Source organism: Physeter macrocephalus, chromosome 4, assembly GCF_002837175.3.
Source record: "Physeter macrocephalus isolate SW-GA chromosome 4, ASM283717v5, whole genome shotgun sequence".
NCBI lineage: Eukaryota > Metazoa > Chordata > Mammalia > Artiodactyla > Physeteridae > Physeter > Physeter macrocephalus.
In genome coordinates this window covers 96699623-96717641 of record NC_041217.1, presented here as the reverse complement: position 1 = coordinate 96717641, position 18019 = coordinate 96699623, and the positions used below count along the sequence as shown (strand labels likewise).

The following is an 18019-nucleotide window of genomic DNA, read 5'->3' as shown; positions in this document are numbered from 1 at the left end:
GGATCCAATGACAATGAATGAAGAAATTCAAGACACAGGACAGGGCAGACAATTGATTAAGGAAGGTAGATTATTCTATCTGGAAAATATCAGTAAGGTAGCAATATTTTGTCATGGTTTTCATCAATATTTTCCAGGGAAACACAACAGATTAAAAATGTCAAAAGCGGGACTTCCCTGGTGGCACAGTTGTTAAGAATCCGCTGCCAATGCAGGGGACACGGGTTCGAGCCCTGGTCTGGGAAGATCCCACATTCCACGGAGCAACTGAGCCCATGTGCCACAACTACCGAAGCCCACACACCTAAAGCTTGTGCCCCACAACAAGAGAAGCCACCACAGTGAGAAGCCCGTGCACCACAACAAAGAGTAGCCCCCGCTCACCACAGCTACAGAAAGCCCATGTGCAACAACGAAGACCCAACACAGCCAAAAGTAAATAAATAAATAAATAAATTTATATAAAAAATGTCAAAAGCAATTACTCATAAACTATTGAATAATTGTTTCTACCTTCATTTTTTCTTCTTTTTTTCTGGTAATCAACTTTAAGAGATATTTCAAATACATGTGATGGTAACATTTATATGGTACATTTTAGCTCCTCAGAGCACAGTCACATTATGTCTCCCATTTTACTCTCAGAACCATCCCATGAGATAGGATAAATATTATTCATCTCCTTTTTACAAATAAGTAAATTGAGGGATTGAGTTTAAGTAGCTAGCTCAAGGCCATTCTTTTAGCAGTGGAAATAAAACTAAAAGTTGGGTTTCTGTACTGTTCAGCTTGTTTTCTTCCCACTGCTTACCCCAGGGTTTCTCAACATGGGCACTAATGACATTTTGGGCCAGATAATTCTTTGTTGTGGGAGCTGTCCTGTACATAGTAGAATGTTTCTCCACATCCCTCGTCTCTAGTCCCTGGATGCCAGTAGCACACTCCCCTCCCCCAAGTTGTGACCATTTCTCTAGACATTGTCAAACGTTCTCTGGGGACAAAATTGACCTCCTGTTAGAGAACTACTGGGCTTAGTCAATAATCTGCTTTTAAGCAATAGACACTTCTTTCCCCCCCAGACTTCAACAATTAAGATCTCAAATATCTTAAAATTTAAAATCCACATTTTATTGTAATGTATTAGAAATAAGTTCTCGCTGATTACATCATTCACCAAATTTAAGAATTGTATTTGTTTAATATATAGGACATCATTTACAATAGTAATTTAATACAGAAATAATAAAAATGCTAATTTGAGGATTATAAATTAGGAAAGGATAACATTTGGTCAGATTAGAGCACCTACGTGTTAGGATTTCAATCAAGATTAGATCCATGGAGTGGGGAGGCATTGTTCTCCATGGCCCTTTTAATTATAATTTTGAATTCATTATATAAGAGGGAAGAACAAATTACGTTACCCTTTGTATTCTGTTGCTTTTGCTACAAGTTAATTGCTAAAGGGATGTGGCCTATAAGCTTAAATTATACATAATGGCCCATCTCTGGGAACACTGCTTCCAATGCAATGAGCGTTAAGCTAAAATACCTTTGTTTAGCTCACAGGAAGCCTCCTGACCAGGCTCACCTGTGAATGACTGCAGTAAGGAAGAAATTAACACATCCCTTCCGGAGTCTGATTGGAAGCAGAACTTTACCCCCTCCCCTTTTAGTATAATAGAAGCCTGAATTCTAACTCAGGGAAGATGGTTCTTTGGGACACTAGTCCACCATCTTCTTGGTCTGCTGGCTTTCCAAATGAAGTCTCTATTCCATGTCCCAGCAACTCGTCTCTCGATTTATTGGCCTGTCATGCAGCAAGCAGTACAAGCTTGGACTCAGTAACAATTACATAAACAATACTACTGTGAAAGTGCTTGTTAAACATTTGATAAAGGTAACAAGGTGACTGAAATATATTTTTTAACTGCTAAAAATTTGCTCATTCTAGATTTCACTTTTCTCTGTTCTCTTTAATCTTATGCATTTACATATATGATTTTTACATCACAGTAATTACAGGGTATAATTTGCATCCTTTTTAACTTAAAATTATATCATAAACATTTTTCCTGTTGCTTACATTATGTGCATAATTATCATTTTAATGACTACATAATATTCTATATAGTTGCTAAGCCATAATCCATCTAAGCATTCCCCTATTGCTATATATTCAGGTTGTTTTTGATATCACAAATAATACTGCAACAATCATCTTTGTGATTATTAAATTATATTACTTTTGGAAACAGATTCACAGGAATGAAATTTCTAAGTCAGGGTTATGAGCATTTTAGTGGATCATGAAACATATTGCCAAATTGCTCTCCAAAGGGATTTACAATGCCAGCAGAAATATATGCTTGTATCAGTTATATTACATCCTTGCCAGAATTAGGCATTTTAATGCTTTTTTCTATGCTGTATAATTTAATAGGCACAAAATTCACTTTGTCCTCTGTTGTTGATGCTAATTATCTAGGGTGTTGGGGAAAGGAAAGAAACATTTTGTGGGTGCCTACACTTGCTAGGCACCATGCTAGGAAATTTATACTCATTGCCTGAAATATTGACCCTAGCACTGTCTCCCCACTCCAGTGTTTCTCAATAGCCCTCATCTGCTTCACTTTCATTTGTAACACTTGTAAATATCTGAAATTATATTACACATTTACATTCTTCTTTATTTTACCAATTCCTCCAATAAAATGAAAACTCGCTGGACAGAGGGGTTTTGTCTTGTGTGTTATTATCTGGGATAGTACTTGACACACAGTAGAGCCTGTATAAACATTGTTGAATGAAAATATGAAGGATTTAATTAATTAGTCTCAGTTCATAATCATGTCACCTCTATTGGCTGGCTATTAAGACTGTTTAGAGATATATGGTGCTGTCTTGTCCTTTCTGGATACTTCCCTGCTCTGTTGCATTAAAATATGGTCAAGCATGGTCTATCTGCTTTGGTCAATGAAAGGTGAGCAGAAGTGACGTATGTCTTAATGGGGTAGACTGTTTAAGAGCCAGGCACACTCATCACTGTTTTTTCTTCCCCTCTGCCAGAGTTAATGCCTAAGTTCCAAATAGTGTCTTCTCTGCCAACCTAGGTTTCAAATTTAGGAGGGCTATGAAATAGATTAGAGCCTCCAAGTAATCCTTGGTAGATATACTGTGTGAACCACAAATAAACAATAATTACTTTGGGCTGATACTTGAGGGTTGACTGTTACTGTAGTAAAATCTAGTGTAACCTAACTAATGCAGAGTTTAGTATGTATAAATAGTGTGGTCTAAATCACAGAGCTGGCAGTGGAGAGGGCAAGATTCAAACCTGGTTCTGCCTGTGACTTTTCCACTATCCCAGAGTACTATAGATAGTAAAGAGGTGTATTATTTTGTTACGGCTGTGTACTACAAACTGGGTGGCATAAACAAGAAAAATTTATTGTTTTACAGTTCTGGGGCCTAGAAATCTGAAATCAAGATGTCTGCAAAGTTGGTTCCTTCTGAAGGCTGTGAGGAAGAATTTGTTCCATGCCTCTTGCCAGCTTCTGTCTGTTTGCTGGCAATTTTTGGAGTTCCCTGGCAAGTGGAAGCATCACCTCAGTCTCTGCTTTTATCTTGTTTTTCTTTTTATTGAAGTATAGTTGGTTTAACTCTCTGCTTTCATCTTCTTAACACAGCATTCTCCCTATGTGTGTTTGGCTGTGTCCAAATTTCCCCTTCCTATAATGACACCAGTCTTATTGGATTGGGGGCCCATTCTACTCCAATTTGACCTCATCTTAACTAATGATATCTACAACTACTCTATTTCCAAATAAAGTCACATTCTGAGATGCTTGGGGCTAGGACTTCAACATATTAATTTTAGGGGGACACAATTCAAAAATAAATACCGTGAGCTTATGTAAGGGTATAAATAGTGTATAACAATTCTATGACTACATCTAGATTAACCTGGATTGAAGAGAATTTTCCTTACTATTGCTTCTGTTATCCTTACAATGTTCCTGGAAATCTGTTGAATTAGAAAGAGCCAGCAATAATGAAAAAAAATGGGAGATAAGAAATTGCAATATTATCTTTGTAAAATATATATTGTCAAAGTGAACAGTGTTAGAGTCTCAATGGATGGTGGCCCAGCTGTTATGTCCATATGTCTTTAACATTTCAAAATTAGGACCAAGTATTCAGAATAAATATAAAGGCATCTAAAATGGTAGGGATGTGATCCCAGATATTGTTATCATAAGTATAATGAATTTCCCATTTAAAAAATACCAAATCTATATCATTTGGCTTATCTGGTATAACATACAAGTTGATTTCCTAGCACAAAGCACCAAATCACAGATAAAGCAAGCTAGCCAAGAGAGCTTGAAATTTTCATAGCATTGAAGTTTTACTTTCAATCATTGCAATTTATGTTCTCAAAAGTTGAAATTTCATTTATAATAAAAATGTATTAATATTGAACCATATGCTAAAAGAATTTTCTAACAGAGCAAACATAATGATCTGACATCTGAGTTCTTACAGTTTATGACTTAGGATAACATCCAGAAATCTCATGTTATACTTCTTCACTTTTAGTAGTGAGAAAAAAAATACCCTAATTTAAGATGTACTTATCTACATCACATATATTATCATGGCCCCACTTTTGATGACTGGTGGCACAGCAAATAAGTTAGAGTAACAATAGTGAAAAAAGCCCTCACATTTTATTTCATAAGAGAGTTGAGTCCACTTTAGCCTAATGGACTTAATTTTACATATAATAGCACTATGATTATCTGTGTTCTGTTGTCATTCTTCAGTTCTTCTGTAGGACACAACTTCAGGAGATGAAATTTTAAGGCAGTGGATAGCTGTTAGGACTAAATTGTGTTCTGTCCAAAATTCATATGTTGAAGCCCTAATCTCCAATGTGACTGCATTTGGAGATAGGATCTTTGGGGAGATAATTAAGGTTAAATGAGGTCATAAGAGTGGACCCTAACCTGATAGAACTGGTGTCTTTGTGAGAAGAGGAAGAGATATCAGATCTCCCTCTTTCCCTATGTGTGCACAAAGGGAAGGCCATATGAAGACACAGTGAGAAGGCAGCTGTCTACAACCCAGGAAGAGAGGCCTCACCAGACACCAGTCTTGCTGGCACCTTGATCTTGAACTTCCAGGCTCCAGAACTGTGAGAATATAAATTTCTGTGGTTTAAGCCACCCAGCCTGTGGTGTTCTGTTATGGCAGCCCGAGTTGACAATACAACAGCAGAATGGAAATGGGTGAGAAGGTTGCTAAGAGAGATAAATTCAAGACAAGAAATAATGAGAATTAACAGCAGAGTGCAGAGAAAGCCATAAGAAGGTGAATAGGAAAAAAATATCAACAATCATAGCTTCTGAACTTCTTTAGATCAAGGGAACAAAGTCTTCTATATAGCTCTTTATAACTCCCAAGAGCTTTACTTTATTAAAGCAACAGAAATGATTTATGTTCAAAAGGCTGGGTGGGAAAATGATGGGTGGGTTAAATTATGTATGTGAGCTAGAATGTGCACAATATAATTTAGAAAAATTACCTAAATTATCAAGCTTGAGTTATTTGGAAAAAAATCACTTTTCTTGGTCTCTCTTCTATTCCTTATACTGAATAGTCTGAATAGATGAGATAGCACTCTAATACAAATACATTTCTATCCACTGATGTGACCAGTATTTCTTAATTTGATCATATAAAAATAAGTGGCTCCCTTTCCCATTAGATCTCTATAATCACAATAAAAAGAAATCTAAGGGGAAAGGGGGTGGGGGAGGGATAAATTAGGAGATTGATATTAATTTATACACACTACCATATATAAAACATATAACCAACAAAGACCTACTTATAGCACAGGGAACTATACTCAATATTGTGTAATAACCTATAAGGGAAGAGATTCTGAAAAAGAATATATATATATTTATATATACATATACATATTTGTATATGCATAACTGAACCTCTATGCTGTACCCCTGAAACTAACACTATGTTGTAAATCAACTATACTTCAATAAGAAAAGTAAAAAAGTTAAAAAAAAAGAGACCTAATAATGAACAATTATGAGATTACAAAGTTCTTAGGTATTAATAAAGTATAGATAACATTTCTTTTAAAAAGAAAACTTTGTATTATATATATATTAGGGATTTTAGATATGTCTCTTTCTCTGTGTTTATATACAGGTCTCTATTTAGGTCTCTCTATATAGACAGTTGTATATATATGTGTGTGTGTGTATTATATCTCCATATAGACAGGCAGTCTTTACTTTGTACAGTAGTTTGGGACCATAAAACATAAAATGACCATGCAAACCAAATCAATGCAAAAAGATCTTAATAAGCGATGGATGGGGAATATTACAGTTAATCTGCTACCTTTATTTTTTGGTCAAAACATTAAAAGCTCCCTTACTGTCAATTTTAAATATGTAGGGAAGTGAAAAAATTAGCAAAACTAATATTTATTTAGTACACTGTAATTTAAAATGATGGAAACATTTTGAATTAAATGTTTTATTTCTTTGTGGTATGCGGGCCTCCCTCTGTTGTGGCCTCTCTCATTGCGGAGCACAGGCTCCGGACGCGCAGGCCCGGCGGCCATGGCTCACGGGCCCAGCCACCCCGCGGCATGTGGGATCTTCCCAGACCGGGGCACGAACCCGGTTCCCCTGCATCGGCGGGCGGACGCGCAACCACTGCGCCACCAGGGAAGCCCAGTTTTATTTCTTTGTAAAAAATTTATCCATAGCAGCCTGAACAGTGCTTGCTGCTTTCTTCCTGTCATATAACTTACTGCATAGAGTGATTATTTTCTCTCTGCCTTGGCTAATTGTCATACTCCTTTCTAAGTTTACCAATAATTTATCCTTTGCACTTTCAGTGTTGTGAAAATATCTCCAAGAGTTCCTTTAGTGTGATGTTTTTGGTCAGAATCACTTCTCTGGGGTACCTTCATTTTCATCACAATCTCATTCTTTTTTTTTTTTTTTTTTTTTTGGTACGCGGGCCTCACAGTGTTGTGGCCTTTCCCGTTGCGGAGCACATGCTCCGGACGCGCAGGCTCAGCGGCCATGGCTCACGGGCCCAGCCGCTCCGCGGCATGTGCGATCCTCCCAGACCGGGGGGCGAACCCGGTTCCCCTACATCGGCAGGCGGACGCGCAACCACTGCGCCACCAGGGAAGCCCATGTCCAGGGAAACTCTTTAGAGCTTAAAATAAAAATTTAATAAATGGTACCCTAAGGCAGGAACAAGTGATACTGAGCACGGCCCCGTGGGGCTCCTAGGCACAAAACCTTTCTGTGTCCCCCATTTCTTTTATTACAGGAAACAGCCTTCATTCAGCCTCCATGACCTTCCCTGAGTCCCAATGGGCAGATGAAAGCAGTTGTTAATTAGGGAAGGGAGGGGATGTGAGACCAGGGAGAAACAGTCAAGAGCAGCCTTGGGGCAAGGTTCTGTTTCCCCATTAACGGATACACACAATATCTTTGAACTATTTTGCAGATACTGAAACCCCCTCCAGGTGGGAGAAGTTAATGATTAACGATGGTATGCTGCACACAAGCATGTAGACCCCAGACCAGTTGGACCTGAAGGTTGATAATGCTGACTCCTACTTACCTCCCCACGAACCCATTAGAAGAATGTCCATGAGCTGATCACACCCTCTTTGAACAATTACTATAAAACTTCTATCTTCTCCAAGGGGGGGGGCACATAGTTTTTCGAGGCAGGAGTCACTGTGTCCCCCTTTGCCTGGCAAAGTAATAAAGCTACTCTTTTCTACTTCACCCAAAACTCTGTCTCGAAGATTTGATTCGGCACCGGTGTACAGAGAAGCTGAGCTTTCGGCATCACAAGGTCATTTACAACTAGTCTTTAGCATCTTGCTCATACATAGGAGGCAGATTATGTAGTAGATTGTGTACCTGCTCAGTATCCCATATTGTCTCCAGGGGGTTGTGATTTTGTAAATAAGGAAGTTGGTGAGATCCCAGGATGGCCCATGGGATGCAGAGGGTCTTTTAGCTGCCCAAAGAACTGGTCCAATGTGAACCACCGTGATCCCCTTCCAAACATTCTCCAGTCGCTCTGACTTCCATCAGGATAGCCAGCATTCTTTATTCCTCTACCTGAAGAAAGAATTAATACCTGGGGAAAAAAAATCAAACTTAATTTTTTAAATTTAATTTTTAAATTTTATTTGAAAAATACAATACACAGCAGAGAATTATTTCCTCCCCTACTGCTCTTTCACAAAGGAAACTGTATGGTAAATGGAACTGAGATATTTGGCTAGGATAGATCCTGAGAAAAGAGAGGCCCCGTTAGAAGTGGAATAGACAAAGTCTGTCAAAGAAGGTTCACCTCTCTTTTAACATAAAAGATCCTTTTAGATAATCTTAGGAATCAGATAAAACATGTGCAGAATTTCTGCCATGCAAACAGAGACTACTGAAATTTTCAGGCTGACCAATTTATACTGACCTGGGCCCCAAGTAACTAGAATAAAAAGATGTTTTTATCAGAAAGACGTGTTTGCCTGCTTTCACTAGACTACCTATGTACATATTTACAAATGAATATTTTCTTAAATGAGTTTTATTATTATTCTCAGTAACAGCATCATGGTTAAGGGCTCTTTGCTGACTTTTTGCCTTATGCATGTGTACCTTTTTATTCTTCTGAATTTCCTTCATGGCAGGATCATTCACTGCACAATCTTGGGTCCATGACATTTAAATATTACAGATGACCTTACTCTGATCCTGGTTTAAATGTGGATTTCTGAGGAATTTATAACTCCTGCATTCAGACCAGGTTTAACCAGGTACAAAGATACATTTATATATAATATATAGCTAAGGCTTCCAACAAGAAAAATGTGACTAATTGGTTCCTTGAAGACTGATGCTAGAACCGAGAGAACAGATCTCTTTAAGTCTTACTTGTAATCCTGCCTCCTGATCATTCCCTCCACTTTCATTGCCAGTAAGTGAATTCCCCATCACTGTTATTGCCTAAAAAGTCTTTAATGAGGGTCAAAGGCATTCCAAGCTTTTTTTGTGTTCTAAATTTCTACCGGAAATGAATTTTCTAGAGAAGTCTGAAAGGTAGAAAGGTGAATTTTCTGTTTTTTTTTTTCTGGCCTTACTAAAAGTGCTTTAACTCCCATGGTGATGAAAAAGAGTAAGTAACATCTATTTTGGGAGTAATGGACAAGTCTTTGGTTATATTTATTTTCTGATTTCTGTTAAAATCACAGAGAAAATTAAAAGTTTATTTCCTTTAGCTCTATCAAGGTTGGGAAGAATCTTCTCAGTCAATTAACCACTTCTCATATAAGACAAAGCTACTCTGCGTAGCTTTGAAAATCACAAAGTTATTGTTGAGCAGTACATTGAATGGTTTTCCCAGAGTCCAATTTATTTTCCTTATATTATGATTTTCGTCCTTAATTCCACATGCTCAGTGTAAGGGAAGTCCCTCAGGGTCTCTCCTGAGGGGTGGGGTTAGGGCATGGGGGTGAGGGTTGCAGGAGAGACATCTGATTTAGGTTTTGACTTTACAAAAGACCTCACATCTAGACTCTTGATGTTATTTTTAAATAGGATTATAAATTGGTTAGTATATTGTTGTGCTTTGAAAAGTGTTCGTTCTTAAAACACAAATGTTTAAAATACAGCATAACTTTTATAACTTTATTTTGGCATGTCTTCATTTTTTGAAATGTAGATAGTTGCCCAGGACTCCACTCACCTCTAAAAGGCCTTGATGTGTCCAAAATGATATGGCAGCTGTGGCATATTTAAAAAGAATACTAGGGTCAGAAAATCTAAATTTAAACTTTAACTGCCTCTTACTGGTTGTGTGGAATTGGGCACATTATTTAACCTGTGTTGTCTTTATTTTTCTCATCTGTAACACTAAAGCCAAACTCTTAATGTTTACCCAGGGTTACTGTGAAGATTAAATGAAATAATAAATGAAAATGTACTTTGTAAACTATAACGTACTACACATACACAAAGTAAAATACATTAACTACATTTCTTACCTTTATATAATTTAAACTGCGTTGTCAGGGTGTGGTTCTTTGCTATTTAAATTATCTGGAAACTTGACTAGTAAAAGAATGGAGCCTGAGACCACTCTTGAGACAATTATCAGTGGAAAAATGCTCAATAAATAGGTATCATTGCTAAGGATTTAGTCACTCTGACTATCCTAAACACTGCCTGAATTCAAAAACTACAAGTCAACAATTAAACCACAACTGTCAGGAACAAAAATCCAAATAAATAATTTTTAATTATGATACATTACTTATTACAGTAAAAATTGGCATTTTCCCCTTCAAAAGCAGAAGCACCAGTCTTAGAATTTATAGTATGAATGGTATTTTAAGTGAAATATAGCATAATATTATGTGCAAACATTATTTTAGTACAGAACATACTTTCTAAAAGTAAAGTAATTTCACACACTGAAATCTGTTAGAATGGAAATAAGTCATGCTGAATAATGAAATAAAAACCCCCATGACTTTCAAAGTCCACTTCAAATGAAACATGGTATGCTGCCGAATAGAAGATACATGAAAAATTAAAAAGCTTGACTAGCTCAAAATAGAGGGACTTCTTACACAAATATGACTCGCGTAGAGGTTTCTTTTCACATGGTCTCAGTGATTCTGTGAGAAACTGAAGTGAATGTTTTATTTCAGAATTAATTTTTGTTCATTGGTCATCATTTTTTATTGAACACCTACCTACTCTGTGTGAGGCTTTGTTATAGGTGCTGGGGAGACAGAGAAGAAAGACACAGTCCTGCCCTTGAGGAGCTCACAGTCTAGTGGGGGAAACAGATAAGTTGACACTGATTTTTAAATTATAAAAATGATTAGACAACTTGATAAACTTTTTTGTCATCAAACACACTTTGGGTGTTATGAATGGATGGTGAAAAGGGACGATGTCCAATGCAGTGAAAGACCATCTGCTTCAATATCATGTGACTTCTGCGAAGGCAGTGATGTGGTTCTGCAAAAAGAAAAAGGAATTACAAAGTCAGAGCCCTGGGAAAACTGGCTTTGTAAAAGATTCAGTGCTTTTACAAATAATCATTAGCCTCATATAAAACTGTAACCCAGGTATGTTTAAACTGCAAAAGCATACAGCGTTATTCAAATGAGTTGTACATATTATTACATAAATTTGGCTGCTAATTATATATTTTATTCAATATTATTAATGAACCAAATAGAGTAAAATGTTATACCTGCCTTATTCAAAATTAACACTGAAATTTGGAGAGATGAAAATGGCAATGCCAGGCATGTTAATATTCTGTTCAGCGTTAATGGAATTTTAATGCTGCATGTTGAAGTTTCAGATTAATTGCTCCCTGTGAGACAGATGGCATAGAAGGAGTGGTGAAATGTTCAGACTGAAATGGCATTTGCTAGTTGACAAAGATCTCCTTTAAACACTTCATTTTTGATGCATGAATCCAGACTACACACTGCAATCTCTGTTGTTTGCCTCAACCAGAAAATTCTTTAAGGAGGTTTTTAACTTTTTGTTGTTGTTGTTTGTTTAAGCAACTGAATTGTGTACAAAGGAACCCTGCGGAATGGCTAATATTTAAATGGTTTCAGACATGCAACAGGCCATACCATGGCTGCTGAAATACTGCAGTGGAAAATCGACATGACATAATTAATCATGCCACATATAGGTCATGTCAAGAGCTAACTTAAGTGACAGGCCCAACCAATAACAGCAGCATTATGGAAGGGCTTTACCATCAAATTACCTGTTTGGAATGTTTTTCATAGGAGCTTGGACTCTTTATAAGTCAAAGACATCATAAATAGAATTTCACGTAATGAATGCATGCCATGAAATTTCTTCCATGTATGTGTAGCTCTTTTCAAGTTAAGGTGTTTTAAATAGCTAAAACATTTTCTGAATGTATGTGAATAAATTAAAATTCCTTTTCACTGAATTGAGGCATATTAACCACAACTAGAAGGATATTACGAACCATAGCTTAAGGCATTATTTTCTAGGTGTGACCCACGTAAGCCTAGAGAAAAACAATATCAGTAAGAATCAGTAGTGAGCAGAGCATGCAGACCCTTTTACTAACTGCTGCCAAGACCTTAGATACTTTAATTTCCCATTAAAAAAAAATGCATGATGAAAACGTTGGCAAATTCAACAGTTCATCTCTAAGTTTTCTTGAGTTTTCCTTCCAAAAGCACAAGCATGACTTTAGGACAAAAAATATTTGTCAGAGTTATATAATGCACTATGATTGAGTAAAAGCCATAAGAACTGTGGAAACTGTGCATCATAGTTTTATTTCCAGTGGCCCCATGGGGACTTGAAATCTGTGAACTGAAATAATACAATTTGATATACAGTGTTTCAGTACAAAACTGACAGGAGTGCACTCCTCTGGACAGGACCTAGCACATAGTAATTTCTGGAAAGATGTTAAGATATAAATTGAAGATTAATCGATCAGTGGCAAATGAAGGGTAGGGAAAGGGTGAAGACATGACAGTACAAAGAAAGGAAAGGAGATTAAAACAAGGGAGAGAAAATGGATGCTGTTCCAAAGGCCACTGGCCTAGGTATCAGTGTTCCCTTAACCTAAATAATAAAGTGTCCACAAGGCTCATTAAATTTGCTGAAGATGATCCTAAGTGAAGGGGACAACCATCACTTCGGAAGGTAGAACTGAAATGTTAAAAGACCTTAATAAAGCAAAGAAAGTATCAGAAACAAATCACTGATAATCAATGCAAGGGAGAACACAAGCAGAGTAAGAAAAACCAAGGGATAGGTACAAGCTGGAGAGAGTGACAAAGAATGTGCAATGACTGACTGCAGGGAGAGCATATAAATTATCATCTAAACCTGGACATACTGGGGGAGAAAAGGGATGCTAATCATACACAGGAATGACAGGCTTAAACTGGGGCTGTCCCAAATAGGGACGCGAGGTCACCTTAGAAATGAGACATTGAATGGATAACTGTAAGTGTGCTACTGAGAACCAGGAAATCCTGGATTCAGTCTTGCCATTCAAGAGCACGTTTTGGTGACCACTAGATCTTCCTTTCACTGCCCATAAATTCTGAACGATATTACCCCTTTCTTTATGCTAAGTCATTACCAGGTTAAACTTCAAGGGTAAACAGTTTGTTTCCAGACTGACTCCACTTTTAGATCCCAGGGCTCTGGGGGAATGTCTGCTTTTTCCAATTAGTACCCTTTCACTTTCACATCACAATTAAGTTCTAATCTCTGAGTTGCTTTTTCCTATTTGACTGGAATTAGAAGGGTTCTACTTGGGGCTTATCATTTAAAGGTGGTCATTAGGTAAACAGATGAAAATAAATAACAAAGTGACTATGCAAAAGGAAGAGAAAATAAAGGGGAAATTTAAAAACAGATTCCAAGTACATTAAAGGAGTATACAGAGAGCACAGGGGCCATCTGTTTATTAATTTCACTAAGAGCAAATAAACCCACACCACAGACTGAAAGAGATGGACCTTATATCTCAGTATGCTTTAAGAAATAAGATGAAAAAAAAAAAAAAGAAATAAGATGAATTCTCGTCTAGCACAGGAGCAGTATTTCCCTGAAAGAATCTAGAGAAAGGACAAACTAATTACTTAAAGTCCTTACCATCTATAAGACTCTATGATTCTATATTATAACAATTATATTATAACAAATTATACCATTTGAAATATTCAAATGGTATAATTCCTATGCAGGAAGTTATGATATTGCTCACTTCATCACCATTTTTCTCAGTAATATTTAAAAAAACAGAATCGCACTTAATATTTTCAGATCACCTGTCTTGAGGAATGGACTCCCTATGAGGCAAACTAGGTGACAAGGATTTTCCCCTTTTAATCCGGCTGGATTCTTAATATGCAATACTAAATCTTATTAGTAGATGATAGTGCAAACACTCAACAGGCAAACCAAAAATTCATGCATAGAAGGTTAATTCAGAGTCACAAGAAGAAAGTGGTCATATAAATCATCAGTGCAATTATACATACAGAGGATTAGAGTGGCAATAACAAAGCCTGTGTCCAAAAAGTTGAAGATTAGAATATGCTACATCCATTAGAAAGTGTTCATTCAAGTCCACAGCAAATCAGTGAGCAAAATACTGAACCCAGTCCTTGAGTGCAGAGGTCCCATGGAAAAGCAAGTGCTTGTTTCTGAAAAGTAGTTTTGGATTCTTAAATTTGATAAACTCTAAGTCTCTAGCATGTCAATTTTTGAAGCCTTAAGTTCTATGTGAAAATTTCTGTTTTCCTATTTATTCTATACCCCCAGTTGTATAAATTATGCTTTGGAATTTTAAAAAGTTACTTAAAACAAAATTGTCATTTACTTATGACATGCAAATTTGGTGATGACTTGCCACCTGACAAGATCTGCCACCCGCCATTTCTCTTTGAGAAAACAGAGGGAGATGCAAAATGAGCACCTCAGGTAAGAAAACAAAAAATAGTCACTACTATTAAGGGCTATTTTATTGAGGAATGCTAATTTCCCATTAATGAGTGAAAAAAATCAGTGAAAAAACAAAATATATTTGAATAAATATATGTAAAATTTTATATGGAATAAAAATAACAATAACAACCCAAACAATCTAGTATCTAGATCCCTTTTCGTTGTAATGGAAACCTGCACAAAAGGACACGGTTTCTGTATTTGCCTTAGCTTCGCAACCAACTCCAACACCAGTGCGCTCTAGCGCACATACGTTTATTGCCTTAATTGAAGGTGTTCACAGTGGCTGATTCCCATTATCCAGCTGAAGAGCCTTGCAAGACAGCCTTTAAAGGACCTTCCCTGTGAATTTTCTTCTTGACCACTCTCAATAGGTTGGATTTGGGACACCTAGAAAATGTATTTTACATATTATTTCAGTGTTTATTTAAATACTGACTGACTTACTTGGATAAAGTGCTAGTCTATTTAAAGTTCTAGGCTGTTATATTGCTGACCAAATGCTGAGGTTAAATGTTGTTCCAGTTTCTTTCTTTCTGGATGATTATAAACAGCTTTTGTTTTTTAACAGGAGGTTATCAGCAATCAGCTTTTACTCTGAACTTAAGCATAAAATGGGATCTGTGCATATGATGTCTAACTCAATGATTTGTGTCCTCAGCTCTATTGGTAAGGAAGCTGTGTGGCACAGTGGACTCTGCAGTCAGGTAGTGTGAATGTCAAGTGTTTGAAGGTGGGCTCCATACCAACTGAAATTTTCACAAGCAATTTAACCTTTCAGAGACGTAGCTTTCTCATTCGTGAAATGGAAATAATAATACCTATTTGAATGCATTTTTAATAAGATTAAATGAGATGATATGCACAAAGTCCTTGTCTCTACTCAAACATATCAGTAGTTGTCTGTAAAAGCCAGAGAAACAAGATAAAAAAGTAAAAGAAAAGAAAGAAAAAGAGAGAGAATGAAGTCAAGAAGATTTTTATAATTGGTTGGAATTTCACAGTGCTATAGTCTACGATTCTAATATCCAAACAAACTTTAAAACCCAAATGTTTCTGGTAAAATTGGTGCAAACACATTTGGTGGTAAAAAACAAACCTGAATAGCTGTGAGGCAATTTGTACTCTGTTATGCTGCAGAAATATCCATCTTTGATTACAAAGTGATGCCCAAGATCCTGCTTGTGTAACAGAATACACAGTATTTTTCCCTAAAATATAAAATATTTTAATCCTGAAAAACATCTAGCACTAATGATTTAGGATAAGGAATCATGGTCCTATAATAATCAACAATAATCAACCGACATTTTATCAGGGGAAGGTGGATGGATGTCATACTCCCAAATATTGACTATCTTTATTTTGCTATTTGCTTCCTTCCTTCATTCACTATGTCTCTTGATGAAGGCAAAATGGGTAGGAGAAGAGAGAAGGAAGGAAAGCAGTAGCATATGAAGTATGTGCTCTTAGACTCTACTTTGTCACATTGTTTTCCTCCTGGTAGGTTATGAAGTTGGTGAGTATTTTAGAAAAGAGAAATGATGTTAGGTCCATATTAGAAATTATTAGAGAACTTCAAACTTGAGACTACGAAACATTGTAAAGTTCATCTAAGCAATTTCTTGTTTTAAAAAGTTGGGGATGTGAAGACATAAAACATAAATGTGATAGAACCAGAGTTCTCTCAGGAAAGATGACTTTTTGGGAACTATTTCTTTTTTTATAGTGGTTCTGTTTCAATTCAGAGTTTTATATTAGCTCAGAGTTTTGTTTCTTCGCAGGAATTTCCTTTTACACCAGCCTGAGAACCACTGCCAAAAGGTACAGAAAAATGATTAGTTACCAATGTGAGCACTGCCAGGTATATACAATCAATTCTTTCTTAAAATATTATTCCTCTGGTAAAAAGAGCATTGCCTAAAAGAGCAGTAACCCTGAATGATTCTCAAAAAAAAAAAAATCTCTGTGTTTAAATACTTCTGGGAACAGCTGCACATTACTTTCCTTGCTTAGAGCTTCACGGGGCATAAGGTATTGAGAAGATGTGTAATAAACTCTTGGGTTTCACTGTAACTCAATGTTTCCCAATGCACCAACATGAAACTCCAAGTAAGTCTATTAATACTAATGTGTTTATGGTCCTTAGTGGATGTGGGTATCCCTGGACTCTATCCAAAGTTTCTTAGCTTCCCTAACTCTAGTGACCTGTCCAACATACTTTTAGCCCATATTCACAACTATGTTCTCAATCATCAACCCAATTTACCTCCTGGCCTACCTCCCTCATACTACAAAGTTTCTTTGGCCATTTTAGAAATTTCCCAACCAATAACTGTTCATCTTCTCCAGCTCATCTTGCTTCTTTTCAATTCTATTTCTATTACATTCATTCTGGACCCCATTTGAACTCTCTTTAATGGCATCCTCAAGTCTCTTGCCCCAGTGCTCTTACCTCACTTGCCAAATAAAACCTTGGTGCAAGCTGGTTCCTCTATCTGGAATATTTTTCTCTCCTTCTTCCATGGCCACCAGTCCTTCAGATCTCTACTTAGAGGATGTTGTAAGCATTGCTAAGTTTGGATGGGTCCCCGTTTATGTGCTCCTCTAGCATAACTATCATCATCCTGCTCTGAATTTGCTTATAAAATTATAAATTATAATTATAAATATATAATTATAAAATTATTTATAAAATCTATAAAAGTACAGACTCATGAGACTGTAAACTCATGAGTTCTGGGAAAGGTACCATAGGGCTGCTTATTTGATATTTTTTACATTTCATATATTACAAACCTAATAACAAATAAAATTTTACTATACATAACGAATGATGGTAAAAAAGGTAACTCACCCATAAATTGTACCCATGCCTTCTTTTACACTAGTATTTTAATCTAACTAATGGCTTCTTATTTATTTTCTTTCTCTTTAACTTTTTAAAACGCATTGTATTTGCTAAATAAGCAGCCCAATGCTACTTGACAGAGAAGAATGAGAGGATGTGGGTAATGAATCAAGTGCATGATAAGTTCTTGTAAAACCAGGAGCTGATTAAAACTCCTTATTTAAAAACTTGTCTATTTTCAGAAAGAGGTACCAGTCAATAAAAATCTGGATGAGCTACATCAAGAGTAATTTCAGAACCATTCAAACCCATAAGGCCCATTAGGCATGACACAGATATTTCAGAAAAATTTTGTAAAGGTAAATATATTGAATATATTTACCATACAAACCAACAATCCCATTCCTAGGTATTTATCCAAGAGATTGAAAAATATACATTTACACAAAAACCTGTGCATGAATTTTTATATCAGCTTTATTCATAATGGGGAAAAACTGGAAACAGCCCAAATATCCTCCAATTGGTAAATGGATTTTTTAAA

General features: G+C 36.4%; 1 protein-coding gene across 2 annotated transcripts in view; it reads right to left on the bottom strand.

Annotated features, from left to right (window-relative positions):
* Positions 1–10355: 10355 nt before the first annotated feature.
* The window catches only part of PLPPR5 (phospholipid phosphatase related 5), a 121266-nt gene continuing 113602 nt past the window's right edge, over positions 10356–18019 (bottom strand). Inside the window, exon 6 of one of the 2 annotated variants that reach the window (XM_024119828.1) lies at positions 10356–11105. In XM_024119828.1, coding sequence (XP_023975596.1) covers positions 11073–11105 — 33 coding nt within the window. In that variant the 3' untranslated portion in view covers positions 10356–11072. The remainder of the gene's footprint in view (positions 11106–18019) is intronic. The other variant, XM_024119829.3, reaches the window with a different exon arrangement.